At 38.9% G+C, this 13,711-nt stretch overlaps 1 protein-coding gene across 1 annotated transcript in view; it reads left to right on the top strand.

Annotated features, from left to right (window-relative positions):
* The window catches only part of LOC104529187 (beta-chimaerin), a gene marked incomplete at both ends in the record, with an annotated part of 29,690 nt that extends 16,226 nt beyond the window's left edge, over positions 1 to 13,464 (top strand). Inside the window, 3 exons of the mRNA XM_010173405.1 lie at positions 7,962 to 7,993; positions 11,072 to 11,185; positions 13,179 to 13,464. Coding sequence (XP_010171707.1) covers positions 7,962 to 7,993; positions 11,072 to 11,185; positions 13,179 to 13,464 — 432 coding nt within the window. The remainder of the gene's footprint in view (positions 1 to 7,961; positions 7,994 to 11,071; positions 11,186 to 13,178) is intronic.
* Between the last annotated feature and the right edge of the window lie 247 nt (positions 13,465 to 13,711).

The following is a 13,711-nucleotide window of genomic DNA, read 5'->3' as shown; positions in this document are numbered from 1 at the left end:
GTTTTTATTACCTTCTGGAGTTTAGATTGTTTTGTCTGGTATATTGATTATTGGCTGCTGAACAGTTTGCTCAAGGTCATAGATAGGAAACAAACCTGAGTTAAAAATACCCTCATAAAGTATGCCTTAAAGCAGGTCTTTTGAAAGTTTGGCACAAGCAAGTAAGCAAACAAACAAACCTAATTCTTTTTAAAATTGTGTCTTTAAAAATGATAGAAATAACCTTGATTGAGTGGAAATCAGCCTGCAGCAAGGGCCACAGTAACAGTCAGAGCTTCTCTGTGATGCGTTTTCCTTCTGCGAAAGGGTGGTTATACATCTTACCTTCCCCATAGGTTACAGCACGCCATCAGAGCACGGAAGTTGTGTAGCTTTGAGAAGCAGTTAATAAAAGCATTCTTTGTGTTCTTCACTTTTGTCTTGCCTTTTCTATTCTTCCTAGTAGTGAAGAACTCCACTTCTACCTTCTCCCCAGTGCTGTAAATTTTACCATAGAATATTTTGCAAAAAGATGTCAAACACAATTTGGCACTTTGCTGTGTTGATCGATTTAAACTGAGTGTTGTTATTTAGGTAAGTGGTGACCAGTTAATCACTCAAAGGTTTGGCTTTCTCCTCTAGAACAGTTTACTCAGTCCACTGCCTTCTTCCTGCTGCCTTCTCTCCTGAGAGCCTCGCAGAGGTAGGCAGAGACATGATATTATTATGGTTTTATATTTCCACAACCTATTCACTTTGCTCCCTCCTAATCCCTATCTCTAGAGAGCAGTCCAGGTAAAGGTGAGCAGTAGGCTGGATCGTGGCATCTGAGGGCCAGAAGAAACTCAAGAAGTGGTCATCCCTGCATCAAGAATAGATGTTTGCATATCTTCTTCTTAAAGCCTTTCAAGGTTGATGATTTCATGACTGCCTCTGCTTATTTATTATTTATTTATTTATTTATTTTTAACACTTTTCTAAGTTCTAAGCTCTGTCTTCTTTTCTGCAGTTTAAGTCTATTACTTCTTGTCATGTCTAGTAAGAGCAGAGAATAAATTCTTCTATTTCCTCTTGAAAGGGTCCTTTTTCCTATCTGTCTGCTGCAGCCCCTGTCTGTCTACTTTTCTTTAGGCCAATCTCTTTTCATGTCTTTCACAGTTGCTAAATCCCTGCTCATTCTAGTTATTTGCTACAGTCTTTCTTGAGATGTGGTGCCCAAACCCACACTCAGTATTCCAGCTAGGGGCTTTCTGAGTGGACATTGCAAGGAGGGAATTACTCTAAGGTGTCTTGTTGGCTGTTTTAATACCCCAGCATGACATTCTGGATTTGGCAGTTTTTGCAACAGACTGCATCAGTGATTCATGTTAATTTTATGATATGTAATGATGCCAGGATCCTTTTCTGCAGAGACCTATCTAGTTGTTGCCCCTCTGGTATTTTGGATGATTTTGACATCTTGCTCCCAGCTACTTTCTTGGAGGCACCAGAGTCCCTTGCTGTCATGTGACTGAATGTGCATCCATCGAGTGGCCATAATGCTGGCATCCCCATGGCTCTGTGACTGAATGACAAAAGGAGATGCAGACTTCCAAAACTATTAATGTCACCTTTCCCTCTGGAGAGCCTCTGAAACATGGGCAGCGCAGGTGGAACATGTCCTGGGGGTCTTGTGCATTGCCAGTTTCTTTCTGAGGAATGTCTTTGCTCCTCCTTCATCATACAACCAAAATACATGAGCGTATTCATGAAGTTAGGTGTGCTGGATAGGCTTGTCGTATGAAGTCTGTTCCACCAGTCAAGCTGAATGCCATTGAAAGAAAATCTTAAGGGAGAAGATCATCTCTTCATGATGTATGTAGATAGTGAGTGGCCAGGGAGTACAGATATTACATTGCTGCTAATCCTACTAACAAAATTAGCCACAAGCTTTATTATATGATTCTTTTTGCAAAACCAAAGAGTTGCTTCTCTTTGACAACATTGGCCAGACAACCTGATAAGGTACTAGTAAGAAAGTGGTAAGAAGGTAGTAAAAAAGGTAGATAAATATTTATCTTCAAAAAGAATGTTCTCTCAATTTAAATTGCTTAAGAGTCACTGATGTGAAATAATTTGTCCTATTTGGAGAGAAAGTTAGACACACTAATTGATCTAAGTAAAAATTTCTCTAAGAAAAATTCAGAGGCAAAAAAAATTATAGAAGTAATGAAGTACAACATAGTTTTTTACTTAATTCTATTTAATGGGGGTTTACAATCTTCCTTTTTGGTTGTTGTTTGTAAGGCTAAAGTTTGCAGTTGGCTCATGACAATTCTGCCAAAAGCTGAACAATTCAGACAATAAATTCCTTTTCTGTATAGTTTGTTTTTACTGGACTTGTCTTGAAAGCTTCTCTTCCAACTCTTCTATTTCTCTTCATGTCAAACTGAACTGAAAAACGTATTTATATCTAGTCAACTAGAATTACTGAAAAATACTTTGGATTGTTCCAAACAGAAAATATATCAGATTAAACTCCCTTTGGGAAAACACCACACTGCCTGCTCTGAGTGAACACCCCAACATTATTAACTCTAGGATCTTGTTTCTGTGCTCCTTCTGTGTACTGGAGAGAAGAACAGAGAATCAGGTGTGGCTACCCACATTATTGTTTCCCTTCTTCTTTTATACTGTCCTGGTGAATGTATTAAGGAAGTGATTGAAATAGGTATATATGCGGCATTATGCCATGCTAGCCCTTCTGAATTGCACAAAGATTGCTGACCCAGAGGGATTTCTGTATTTTCATTTAGATTTCATATTTGGCCACCGGATAAGGAAATATGTCTTATGCAATGAAGCTGAATAGAAATTAATTTTTTTATTTTTTTTTTAAATTAAGGTTATCTTATTTCTGTGGTAGTATTTACACAGAAAGAAATCTTCAGGGTGTCTTCAAATCTACAGTGCAGTGTGGCTTGGATATCAGTGCTTGTAATGAAAATCTATCACATTAGAGAATGCTCACCTCCTGCCTGCATGATTCCCAGTAGTTTTGTGAGGGGTTATCTTGTAGAGTGATATAGGATTTGAATACAATAATCTGTACATTAGCAGGAGTATGTCATTCCAGGGCTAAACCATCCTGGCCAAAAGGGGAGCCACAAATCCCAGGGCATTTAAATTCTGTAAACTTCAAAGTTATGTGAACGTCATATACTGCATTAGCTTAGATAGCTAGTGTATTTTTTTGAAGGAGACTTATTTCCTTCTCAGTGTTGACTTCAAACCCCAGTACAGCTAGCTCCACCTTGAAGAATATACTGTAATATTGTAAAAAAACCTTGTAAAACTAGACTAAGTGTACAAGTCAGGGTTTTTTGGGGGGTGAGGAGAGGCAAGCAGCTTTGGCAGTCTGGGAGTCAAGGCTGAAGTATGCAGAGTCTGTCAAAGAGGAGCTCCCAAAGGCCTTTTGAGAGTGCCAGGAGAGCTGTGCTGGGTTTTTTGAGCATGCTTCAAGAATAGATGTCATTGAATGTTGCTGGCTTTATAAGAGTACTGGATTAGTAGTGATTCAGGCTGTTTCACCATACATCATACTTCCTCATCAACTCAACTTTAGTTTTAAACAAGTTTGGCATTCACTGATGATCCATAATTCATACAACTCTGAATTTCAGGAGTAATTTTCAGCGTTTCCCACCTGGTTTCTGGAACAATGTTGAGAAATAACTGCTCTGAGACAACATTTTTGGTTTCAGATTGGCAGTAATACCTTTTTCAAAGCCAGAAAATTACCGTCTTGCATTTGAATTGAAAGCTGCCACTTTTAGTGGAAAGAGAGGACCCATTTAATTTATCTTCTGTGTGCAAGTAGTAAAAGCAAGCTGTGGAGCTCTTTAAGGGTAAATATGTTTTCACTAATGAAGACCTATTATTTGCCTTATGTGATTTTCCTCAGTTTTGTACTTTGTTTTTGCCTGTTAGCATGAGAGTCCTAAATGATTCAAATCCTCTGATCTCTCCCTTTGCTCATTGTCTAGGGAGATGGGCCAGAGTGATGGATAAAACCAGCTGTTCACCTGGGAAGGGTGACCCTTGTTTCAACAAGGAAATTGTGAGGGCTATATGGAAAATGATGAAAGTGTTCTTTATATCCAATACCTATGAAAAAAACAAGTGTATGTGTCCTCAGAATAAGGCTGATTATTCTGAGCTCCTAGCACCGGGAAGCAGTCACTTTTCTACCTGCGGAATTTCTATTCTTGACACGACTGAGAGTTCTCTTAGGGTCATCTGCCTGACTTTGTGTGTGTGAGCCCACCTAGGGCAGGAGAGGGAAAACTAATCCCAGCTGAATTTCGTTCACTTTTGCCTTCTGGGATATGCAGAATTTCCCTTGAAGTTTGTGCAGAGTCTGCAGTTGGTGCAAAATGGACCTACTGGCTCCTTTGATACTTTTAAGCCTCTGGTCCATCAATTGTGCAGGCCTTTGGTTTATTTCCAAGTTCAGTCCCTCATTCTGGTTTTGATCTAGAGACCCTGGTGTTATTTTGATCTTTTATCTAGCTGTAACGTTATTTTCTTGTGTTTGTTCCTAGCAGTGAAGTTGGTTAGGAGTGAAATTATTATTTCAGGCTAAAGGTTGTGGTGAGCACAGGAGAGAATTTTTGGATTCTGAGGCACCTGAATGGTCTGGCGTATCTGCAGCTTCATTTCAGGGAATACTATAGTATCTTTCTTGTCTAAAGCCAAGTGCTGAAGTTGAGGCTTTTTTAAACACATGGATGCTAAAAGATGTTGGAGCAAAGGTTTCTGTTTTATGAGGGGGAAGAAGGTAAGATTTGATGGGCTTTGTGTAGATTCTCAGAAGAACAAATCTTTTAGCTCATGAACAGCAGGAAAAAAGGAAATTACAGTGTCCAGGGCAGTTCAGTCAGTTGCCAGTTAAATGATAAAAATTTCACAGATAAATTTGGATCTTTGCATAAATGGTGTTGTAAGAGGGATGCAAAATGCACCTCCATTTGCTCAAGGAGTTATTTCCAGTTTTTGTACTTTATATCTATATAGTTATTTTTATGTATGTGTGTGTGTATGTATATGTGTGAGGGAATTTGTGCTTACAGGTAATTTTGAGTATTAGTACTGTTAATTCTTTTACCTTTCTGAGGTAGATTGAAAGTGTTAAGTTTTATTCTGCTCATAGATACAATCAAGGCAGATCTACATTTTTAAATAGAAGCAGATTCTGAATCCTAGGTGAAAGTCATGCTTTACCTTCTGTGGTGTAAAGGTTTTATTTGGCTTTCTGTGGGAATGAAGGTTTATCTGTTTGTTCTTTGTCACCATATTCAGTGTAGTGAGTAGCCTTTGTTTCCATGAAAGAGAGGATTGCATGTGGTGACCCAGCTTCTGATACCCATTATTTAATTAAGTTCCCAGCTAAATATATGCTTGGAGGGGTCATTAAGGTCTATAAGGATGACAGGAAGGCAGCACAGTTCCAAGATAATAAAGTCATGTAGCACTACTGAAGATGAATATATGAACAGTCTCCTTTCTGAGGTAATATGGCTTTTTCTTGATTTTTTTTTTACTTATAAAAATATAAAGTTAAAAATATTGAATTCCTACACTTACTTCGTATATGCACATAGAAATACATCACCTGCACTTGGCAATTCCTCTGATTTTGCTCTCCCTTCACTTCCACGTTTGCTTTTTCCTCTTATTCCTGCCCCTCAGAGCTTGAAAATGTTTGTATCAAGGTATTATTCCTAGGCAGGGGTTTCAAAGGTATAATATTGCTATTGTTAGTGCCATGCTATAAAAGAAATGCCGAGCTGGGAAAGAAGCACAGTAAGGACTTGATTGAACTCCCATAGGTCTTCCATTGAAGATTCTCATTATCTTGTACAGACTTTTGTTCATCTTGTGCTGTATTGTAGCCTTAGTGACTGCAGGGTAGAAAGTCAGCTGCTTTGGTTTACTGCGTGGTGTGTAGATTTGATTTTGTGAATCAAAAATGTCACATTTATGCATTTGCTATTCAGAAATAAAAAAAAAAACATTCATCAATTTAAAGTTTTTATGAGAGTGAAGTAGTGAGATATAAACAAAACAAGAGCAAAGGTCCTTGTTCCCAGACAGATGAAATGATGAAAATTCATTGGTTTTACCCTAAAAAAAAACGGTCTTGAAACCACAGTTTTTCTATGTGTGCTGTTCAGTTTTACTCAGGTGTGCACTCACTCAGATATTATTTTTAATAATCAGGAGACTTTATGTATGTTTTGTATTAAGTTCTGTCATGCTTACTGTCATGGTTTAAACCCAGTCGGCAGCTAAGCACCACGTACTTGCTCACTGCCCCCTGCCACCCCCAGCAGAATGGGCAGAAGAGATTTGGAAGGGTACAATGAGAAAACTCATGGACTGAGAAAAGAACAGTTTAATAATTGCAATAAAATATTATAATAGTAGTAGTAGTAGTAATAATAATAATAATGTAATGAAAAGGGGAATAACAGAGAGAGAAATAAAACCCAAGAAAGACAAGTGATGCAAATGAATACAATTGCTTGCCACCAACTGACTGATGTCCAGGCAGTCCCTGAGCATAGAATTGTAGAATTGCCTTGGTTGGAAAAGACCTTTAAGATCACTGCGTTCAACTATAAACCTCACACTGCCAAGTCCACTCCTAAACCTTGTCCCTAAGCACCACATCTACATGTCTTTTAAATACCTCCCCCTGGCCAATCTTCCCCCTAGTTTTGTTCCTGAGCATGACATCATGTGGTATGGAATATCCCTTTGGTCATTTGGGGTCAGCTGTCCCACCTGTGTCCTCTCCCAACTTCTTGTGCACCTCCAGCCTCCTCACTGGTGAGTCAGCGGGGGTAGCAGAAATGACCTTGACTCAGTGTAAGCACTGATCAGCAATAATGAAAACATCCCTGTATTTTCAACACTATTTCCAGAACCAATCCAAAACATAGCTCCATAGTAGCTACTATGAAGAAAATTAACTCTGCCTCAGCCAAAACCAGCACACGTAGGCATGAAAATGCTGTCTGAAGTTGCGGCCCAGTAAGATGACACTATTGATAAGTGCCACAGCTGGAGGGAGAGCATATAAGACACTTAAATGCATGCATATATATTAATATGGCTCAAAATCTGAAAATTCAATTGTAATAGTCAGATATGTAATAATGGAACGGGTGTGTGTGCATGGCAAGGTGACTCTGCACCAGCCCCTGTGTGACAGCTTGGGCAGCCATGCCCCCTGCTGTCGCCGCCTGCCCTGCTGCCACAGCCCTGCTGAAGACAAAGGCTGATGGAAGCTTGCTTTTTGAGATCCTGGCAAAAGATTGTGATCTGAGAAATGAGTCAAAAGTGTCAGATGTATCCACAGTTTCTGGGTAAGAACATGACATTCCTAAATCTTGGTTCAAAGCTCTTTACAATAATTGGGAATCCTTCCAGCAACTTTTGAGTGTGCTTTGGATCAGGCCCGCAAGTTCCTGAGACTTCAAGGAATTTAAAACTAGATGTAAATCCAGAAACCTTGTTTTTACAAAGAATATTAAACTTTTTTTCTTCAGTCAGTTGCCATGTATAGGCAAAAAAAAATGTTTTTAAGAAGCTAAAGGGTGTATATAACAAAAATAGTCTATTTAATAAATACGAGATTGGCGAAACTGCAGTAAACTATTCTTTATCTGTTTGATCAGATTTACAGTTACGTGTAGTTCTCTCTTTTCATCACTGATCTGTATTCTTCCCAGAAATCCATCAGTAAAACCACTCTTTCTGTTTTCATTTTTCTGTTCTTTTGTGTAGTCTTGTTCCAGTCAGTTTTCAATCTGCAGAATTTTATCACTTAGATGAGTGCAGGAGTCCTCATTAATAATCAAGCATAATTTATTTTTATGTAGTTTATTTAAAATAGAGTATGTTTTTAATGTTTTTTCTTTTCTTTCAAAATTTAGGTGGAGAACAGACCAAAGTATTATGGAAGAGAGTAAGTATTTTCCTATTCTAAGAATCTGTTGGCAATATCCAAAAGCTGTTGTTCTAGAACTGAAAAAAAAGACACAATGAAGGTCTGATAAACTATTTTCGTTTCACTTCATCTGGGAGCTAAATATATTGAAAGCCTAATAATTTAGCTATGTTACAGTCCAGTGCTCTTGCTCTCAATCCATGGACTGTGCTGCTATGTGAGCCTGTGTGTTTATTTTGCTTTTCTCAGAACAGTTAGGGAAAAAAAATACTGTGTAGAGTTTTTCATCCTTTTATTTTAGTTGTCACTTAAACCTCCCAGTGGTCCTGCAATGGCCTGGGGAGGATAGAAGCAACTTGCCTCTCTCACTGCCTTTTTGTGTATGTTCCTGTACTTTCACCACCCCACATGGTTGTGGAAGTATGTGTGTATAGTACCACATGTGTAAATGCTGTTCTCTCTGCTGAAGTTATGAGGTCTGAAATACCCAAAGAGGTGTATTTTTGTTATGAGGGAAATAACAGACCACTGGAGTGTAATTCCTTTGTCCTCAGCAGTCTTCTTGCCAATAAATAGCTTGAAAGGGGTTGGATCCTGGATTGGTGTGGAGATTTGGGCAGGTTAAGTTGAAGGGCATAGCCACTGCAGCAACCACACAGATCTGGTGTTTGACCTTTACTAGAGTGATCTACTGAGGCCCAAGCCCTTATCATTAGCTAAACTACTTAGATTCCATGATCTATTTTTTCTTCCATCCTAGACACATCATCTGTGTTTAATAATCCTTTTCTACCATGAAAAGCCTCAAGAGCCAGAAGCTTTTCCCCTAATTACTGAAGTTTCATTTTTTAAACATTTTCTTTGACAACAGGGAATTCAGATCTGCCCACGAGAATATAACAGAGCTGAAGACAGTACCTAGCTGAGTAACCCATCACACTTCCTACAGCAGGACTTCTTTACAATTATCATTACCACAATCCCTTATCCAGGAACCTGCCTGGCTGTTAACATACGCTGTGTTTGTGGAGCAGCAGGGCTGGCAGGAACTGTAAGAAGTCACCTCGATGAACCTACCCAGGCAAGATCATGTTAGTTATTATCAATCATTCAGAAAGAAGATTTCAGAACCACTGGGACAGTGCTATAAAAGCAGTTGACTCTGCTCAGTGGTGCTTGGAAAGAGATGGGAAAGAAATAGAAAAAAACCCATAATTATATTACTATACAATTCTGTGATGTGGCTGCATTTTAAATAGTGCATGTAGTTCTGGTCTCTCTCTACCCCTTCTTCCTCCCTCCTTTTTAGAAAGGTTATAAAAGAAATGAAAGATACAGTGAAGGGCAACAACACTGGAGCAAAGGGATGCCACTCCTGCCATGGGAGGAAAATGAACAGGTCTTCCTCAGTGGGTGTCCAAGAGAAGGACATGAACAGTGCCCCTCTCGGGTTCATTGCCATGAGGTGCTGTGGAAGCCAAAAGCATGACGATATTAAAGGGTTTACAAGTGAGATTCTCAGATTTGTGAAAGGGAAGGTTACAGCTGATCGGACGCAACTTCTGGCTAAACCAGTGATGGATGGACAGGGATGTGAAGTGAAAGAAATATGTCACTGCTTCCTGTACTCTTTCTGCAAGTATTTCTTGTCAGCTGTGTCAAAGGCAGGCGTCTGAGTTCAGAGGATCTTGTACTGTGTACAAGCTGGCTTTATACTCTTATAAAAATGTACTAAAAATATCCATGAGAAACCTTGGATTACTCAGTGCTTACCACTCATGGTTAAAGAAATTTCACAGGTGCCCTGAGTATCTTGCCACAGTGATTTCTTAAATTGATCACCATGAGAGCTTGTTTCCTAATAACTAACCTAAACTCTGCTATATTTTATAATGAGCTTCTGGTGGCAAATAGCTTATGCTCGTTATTTTTAACTAGAGTTATGAATTGCCATGAGTTTACTGGCAAAATAAACTTATGTCATCTAGGGGATGCTTGTTTCAATTTGAATGTGTCAGTAGATGAGTGTGTCCCCCACCAGTACAGACAGAAAGGATGAATCAATTTACCTCATTCTGAGTAGAAAGTCACTCTGGAAAGATCACCTAAACCTACTATTTCCAACATGTATTAGTTGTGAAAAGACAACGTAAAGAGAACAGAACAACAATTGCATTTACATCCTGTGTGTTTTTCTTCTCTTTCACTACCAAGCCAGAGGCAGTGTTAGAAATATGCCACTTCATATGTATTGTCACAAAAGAGAAAATGCTGAAGGCTAGTACATTTTAGTGCCTTTTTTCAGACAGTAGCAAAAATAGAAACTTTCAAAACCTCTGAGGAGACCCTTGGAGACTTACCAGCTAGCAAAATGTGTGTAGGAGTTAAGACTCAAACTGCTGTAAAGGCTGCATTTATACTTTTGGAAAGATCACTGATAAATATTGATTATTATGAGGTTACTTGTGCATCCTAAAGCCTCTTTCTTTCTTAAAACAGCAATGACAAAAGAATCAGAGAAGTATTGCTTTTTTCCAACACTGAATGAGGAACTTGTTAAAATGAAGAAAATAATATTATTCTCAAGGCTACTCTATCTTCTTCTACTTTAATTTAAGCAGAATAGAAATTTGAATAATGGTTACCATTTACAAAATGAGGATTTACAAATTTGAGAAAGCAATGCTGATATACAAATAAAGGAAACATAGTAAAAATTACATCTCATTTAATTTTAAGTCATCTTCATTTTTGAAAAAATAATGCTTTTGTACCTAGTGTTCAATTCTGTTGTAGGGCCTCTAGAAAAGAAATAAGGAAGGGGGGCATAGACTGGTAGAGGAGAAGAGCTGTGAGAAGATGAGTCATTTACAGAAAATAATCTTTGGATGCAGTTGAGTGTTACACTGACTGAAACTGCATATACAGTGTAATTTTTGTTTTGCCTTTATGCTGGACTTGCCCAGGCTGTCCTGCCAGCTGATGGCTTAGACCACAATGCTCTGCAGTGCAGAAGTTTTCAAATGGTTTCTGGGGTGGAGGGGGAGGTGTTTCTGGTCAGATTGTTCTGTAAGTCACTGAAATGTCTTCCCTTAGGTTTCACGGGATCATTTCCCGGGAGCAGGCAGATGAAATACTTGCTGGTGTAGAAGGAGCATATATTCTTAGAGAAAGCCAGCGGCAACCCGGCTGCTATACTCTTGCTCTCAGGTAAATGCTGTTTTAATAGAGGCTTGTGGTTCAGTTGTGAATGTGTTTGATAGAGGGATTATACCCTTTTGAGTGAAGGCTATGTCCACCATTACTTAGTACAGAGTGATTTTACACCCTCCTGTCAGCAGTTTGACCATCACAGTACTGCAGCAATTCAGTCACTCCTTTAGCACTTGGCTAGGAAGTCCCTTTTCAGAAGCGGACTCTGCCCATTTTCAAAATTTACGCTACCTGGAGTTGAGTGTTGTAAAGATGGAGCTTCTCCTTGAAAACTCTAAGAGATGTGGTAAGTACAAAACAGGAGGGTGTTCTGGCAGAGGACACAGCCAGGTTGTCCTGTGATCTCAGTGATGTGGTGTACACAACTGTCAGTGATGATAACCCTGGATAAAACTGGAAAATCATGAAGTCTAGTGGCTGACCAGCTGTCAGAGGCAGCATACTGGACTTCAGTTTTCTTCCCTAACTGGAATTCAAGCCTGCTGTAGAAATAAGTGTGAAGCACAGGATGCTGCTGCTCAAAAAGTAAGAGTCTGCTATTCAGCTGAATGAAAAATTCAGTGGGAGCCCAAGCTACAACCTCACTGCCCCTCACAGATGCCGTTCCTTGAAAATTCAGCCGCTCCTGGCTTACCTGTGCCATTCGAGACCTGCCCACACAACAGTCTTAAAGCTGCTGTGGGTTAGCAGCAAGAGGAGAAGATATTCTATTGGGTTTTGACAAAACAAACTCCTTGGCAATGTTGTACAATATTTATAGCATTATTACTCCTGTGGGATATACACAAAATAAAAGTCCGCATTTCTACCCTTCTGCTGGTATGGCAGAAGAAAAAATCCTTTAAAGAGTTATCCCAAGGAGCTGTGGTACAATACTGAAATCATCCTCAGAATTCATATTGATGTGCAGATGGTAGAGCTGCAAAAGCTAGTGAGTCATGTGAACTAAAAAGTGGTGTAAATTAAAAGCAACTTTTGTCAGCTGAAAAAGAACAAACATAATTTTTTAGGGTTTTGGAGAGAGATTTCAAAATAAAGAATAAAAAGAACTACTAAAGGATGAGGATTATGGCAAAGTGCCTGTTGTTTTGACAGAACAGCATGATTTGTAAATCCATCTGGGTAATTATTTGTAGAATCAAAAACTGGATTTTATTATAAATTGGGAATTCATATGAAAAATGTGGGTGAAAAGATGAGCAGCTTCAACAGTTTGATTTCAGTGCCGAACAAACTATGCAGACACGCACATTTGATGCAGTATAAGAACCATTGAACCTAATATCTTATCTTTGAATCCTTTAATCAAGAATGGAATTCCAAACTCAGTGTTATAAACTGAATGTGCTACTACAGCACTTTGCTTTTTAAAACACTTTTTAAAAACCCCATGGATTACACCTGCCATAAATAGGGCCAGAGTTATCCCACAGAAGTTTGGGTGTTTAATTGAGCCTCTGAATTAGGAGCTTGGTCTCCCTGGCTTCCTGACAGAGGGTGGTTCAGACCCTTAGGGTTTTAATTACTTGCTAGAGATGCACGTCTCTCTTCATTGACTGTAAATATGCCCATGGTGATTAAGCATCTGCTTTCTGCACCTCAAAAACGTTTTAGGATGGCAGAGCCCTTAATGCAATTATGCATGCTGGTATAAGGTCTTGTCAATGCAAACATGCCTTTCTGATTGCTGTGGTAGTCTTGTTAGGATTTATATTTAAAAACCATATATGTCTGGGCCACATGGCTTGTTACAGAGGATTTTCTTTGGTTCTGTAGCCCAGTCCAGGTGATGGAGTTAGGTTTGGGCTTGAACTTGAGTCAGTCTGTTCACAGAGATCCAGTTGCAGCCACATGCATATTCCATATGTCATCCAGATATATAGACTCATCAGCGAAGTTACTTCCTGAGTGTTTTGCCAGTATGAATTCTCTCTCTCACTCTCTTCCCTCTCTCTTTCTTCTCTCCCTCCTTTGTTTCTGGTATTTGCAGATTTGGTAATCAGACCTTAAACTACAGGTTGTTCTATGATGGGAAGCACTTCGTCGGGGAGAAAAGATTTGAATCAATCCATGATCTGGTTACTGATGGCTTGATAACATTGTATATAGAAACAAAGGCTTCCGAGTATATTTCCAAAATGACAACAAACCCCATCTATGAACACATAGGATATGCCACTTTGCTTAGAGAAAAAGTGTCCCGGAGGCTGAGCAGAACAAAAAATGAATCAAGAAAAGCAAGTGTAACAAGTGAAGAAAATACCCCAGTTGAAAAGGTAAGTATTCAGTTTAAAATTTTGTCAATAAATGCCAGTCTTTCTATCAAATCTAAGACAAAATGTGTTTTGCCTAAAGAGCCATTTTTTATTTTTCTATACTTAATGAAGTATTACTATCCCACTGAAAAGTTTATATCCTGTGAATGTGATCTCGGCTCCAACCTAATGTTTGACTGGAGCTTATGATGAAAGCTTTCTAAGTATTGAATGCAAATGTTTTCACTGTATAAATATATATTTTATA

The sequence above is a fragment of the Antrostomus carolinensis genome, unplaced genomic scaffold (assembly GCF_000700745.2).
Source record: "Antrostomus carolinensis isolate BGI_N321 unplaced genomic scaffold, ASM70074v2 scaffold7288, whole genome shotgun sequence".
NCBI classification, from domain to species: domain Eukaryota; kingdom Metazoa; phylum Chordata; class Aves; order Caprimulgiformes; family Caprimulgidae; genus Antrostomus; species Antrostomus carolinensis.
This window is presented reverse-complemented; position numbering and strand designations above follow the sequence as displayed.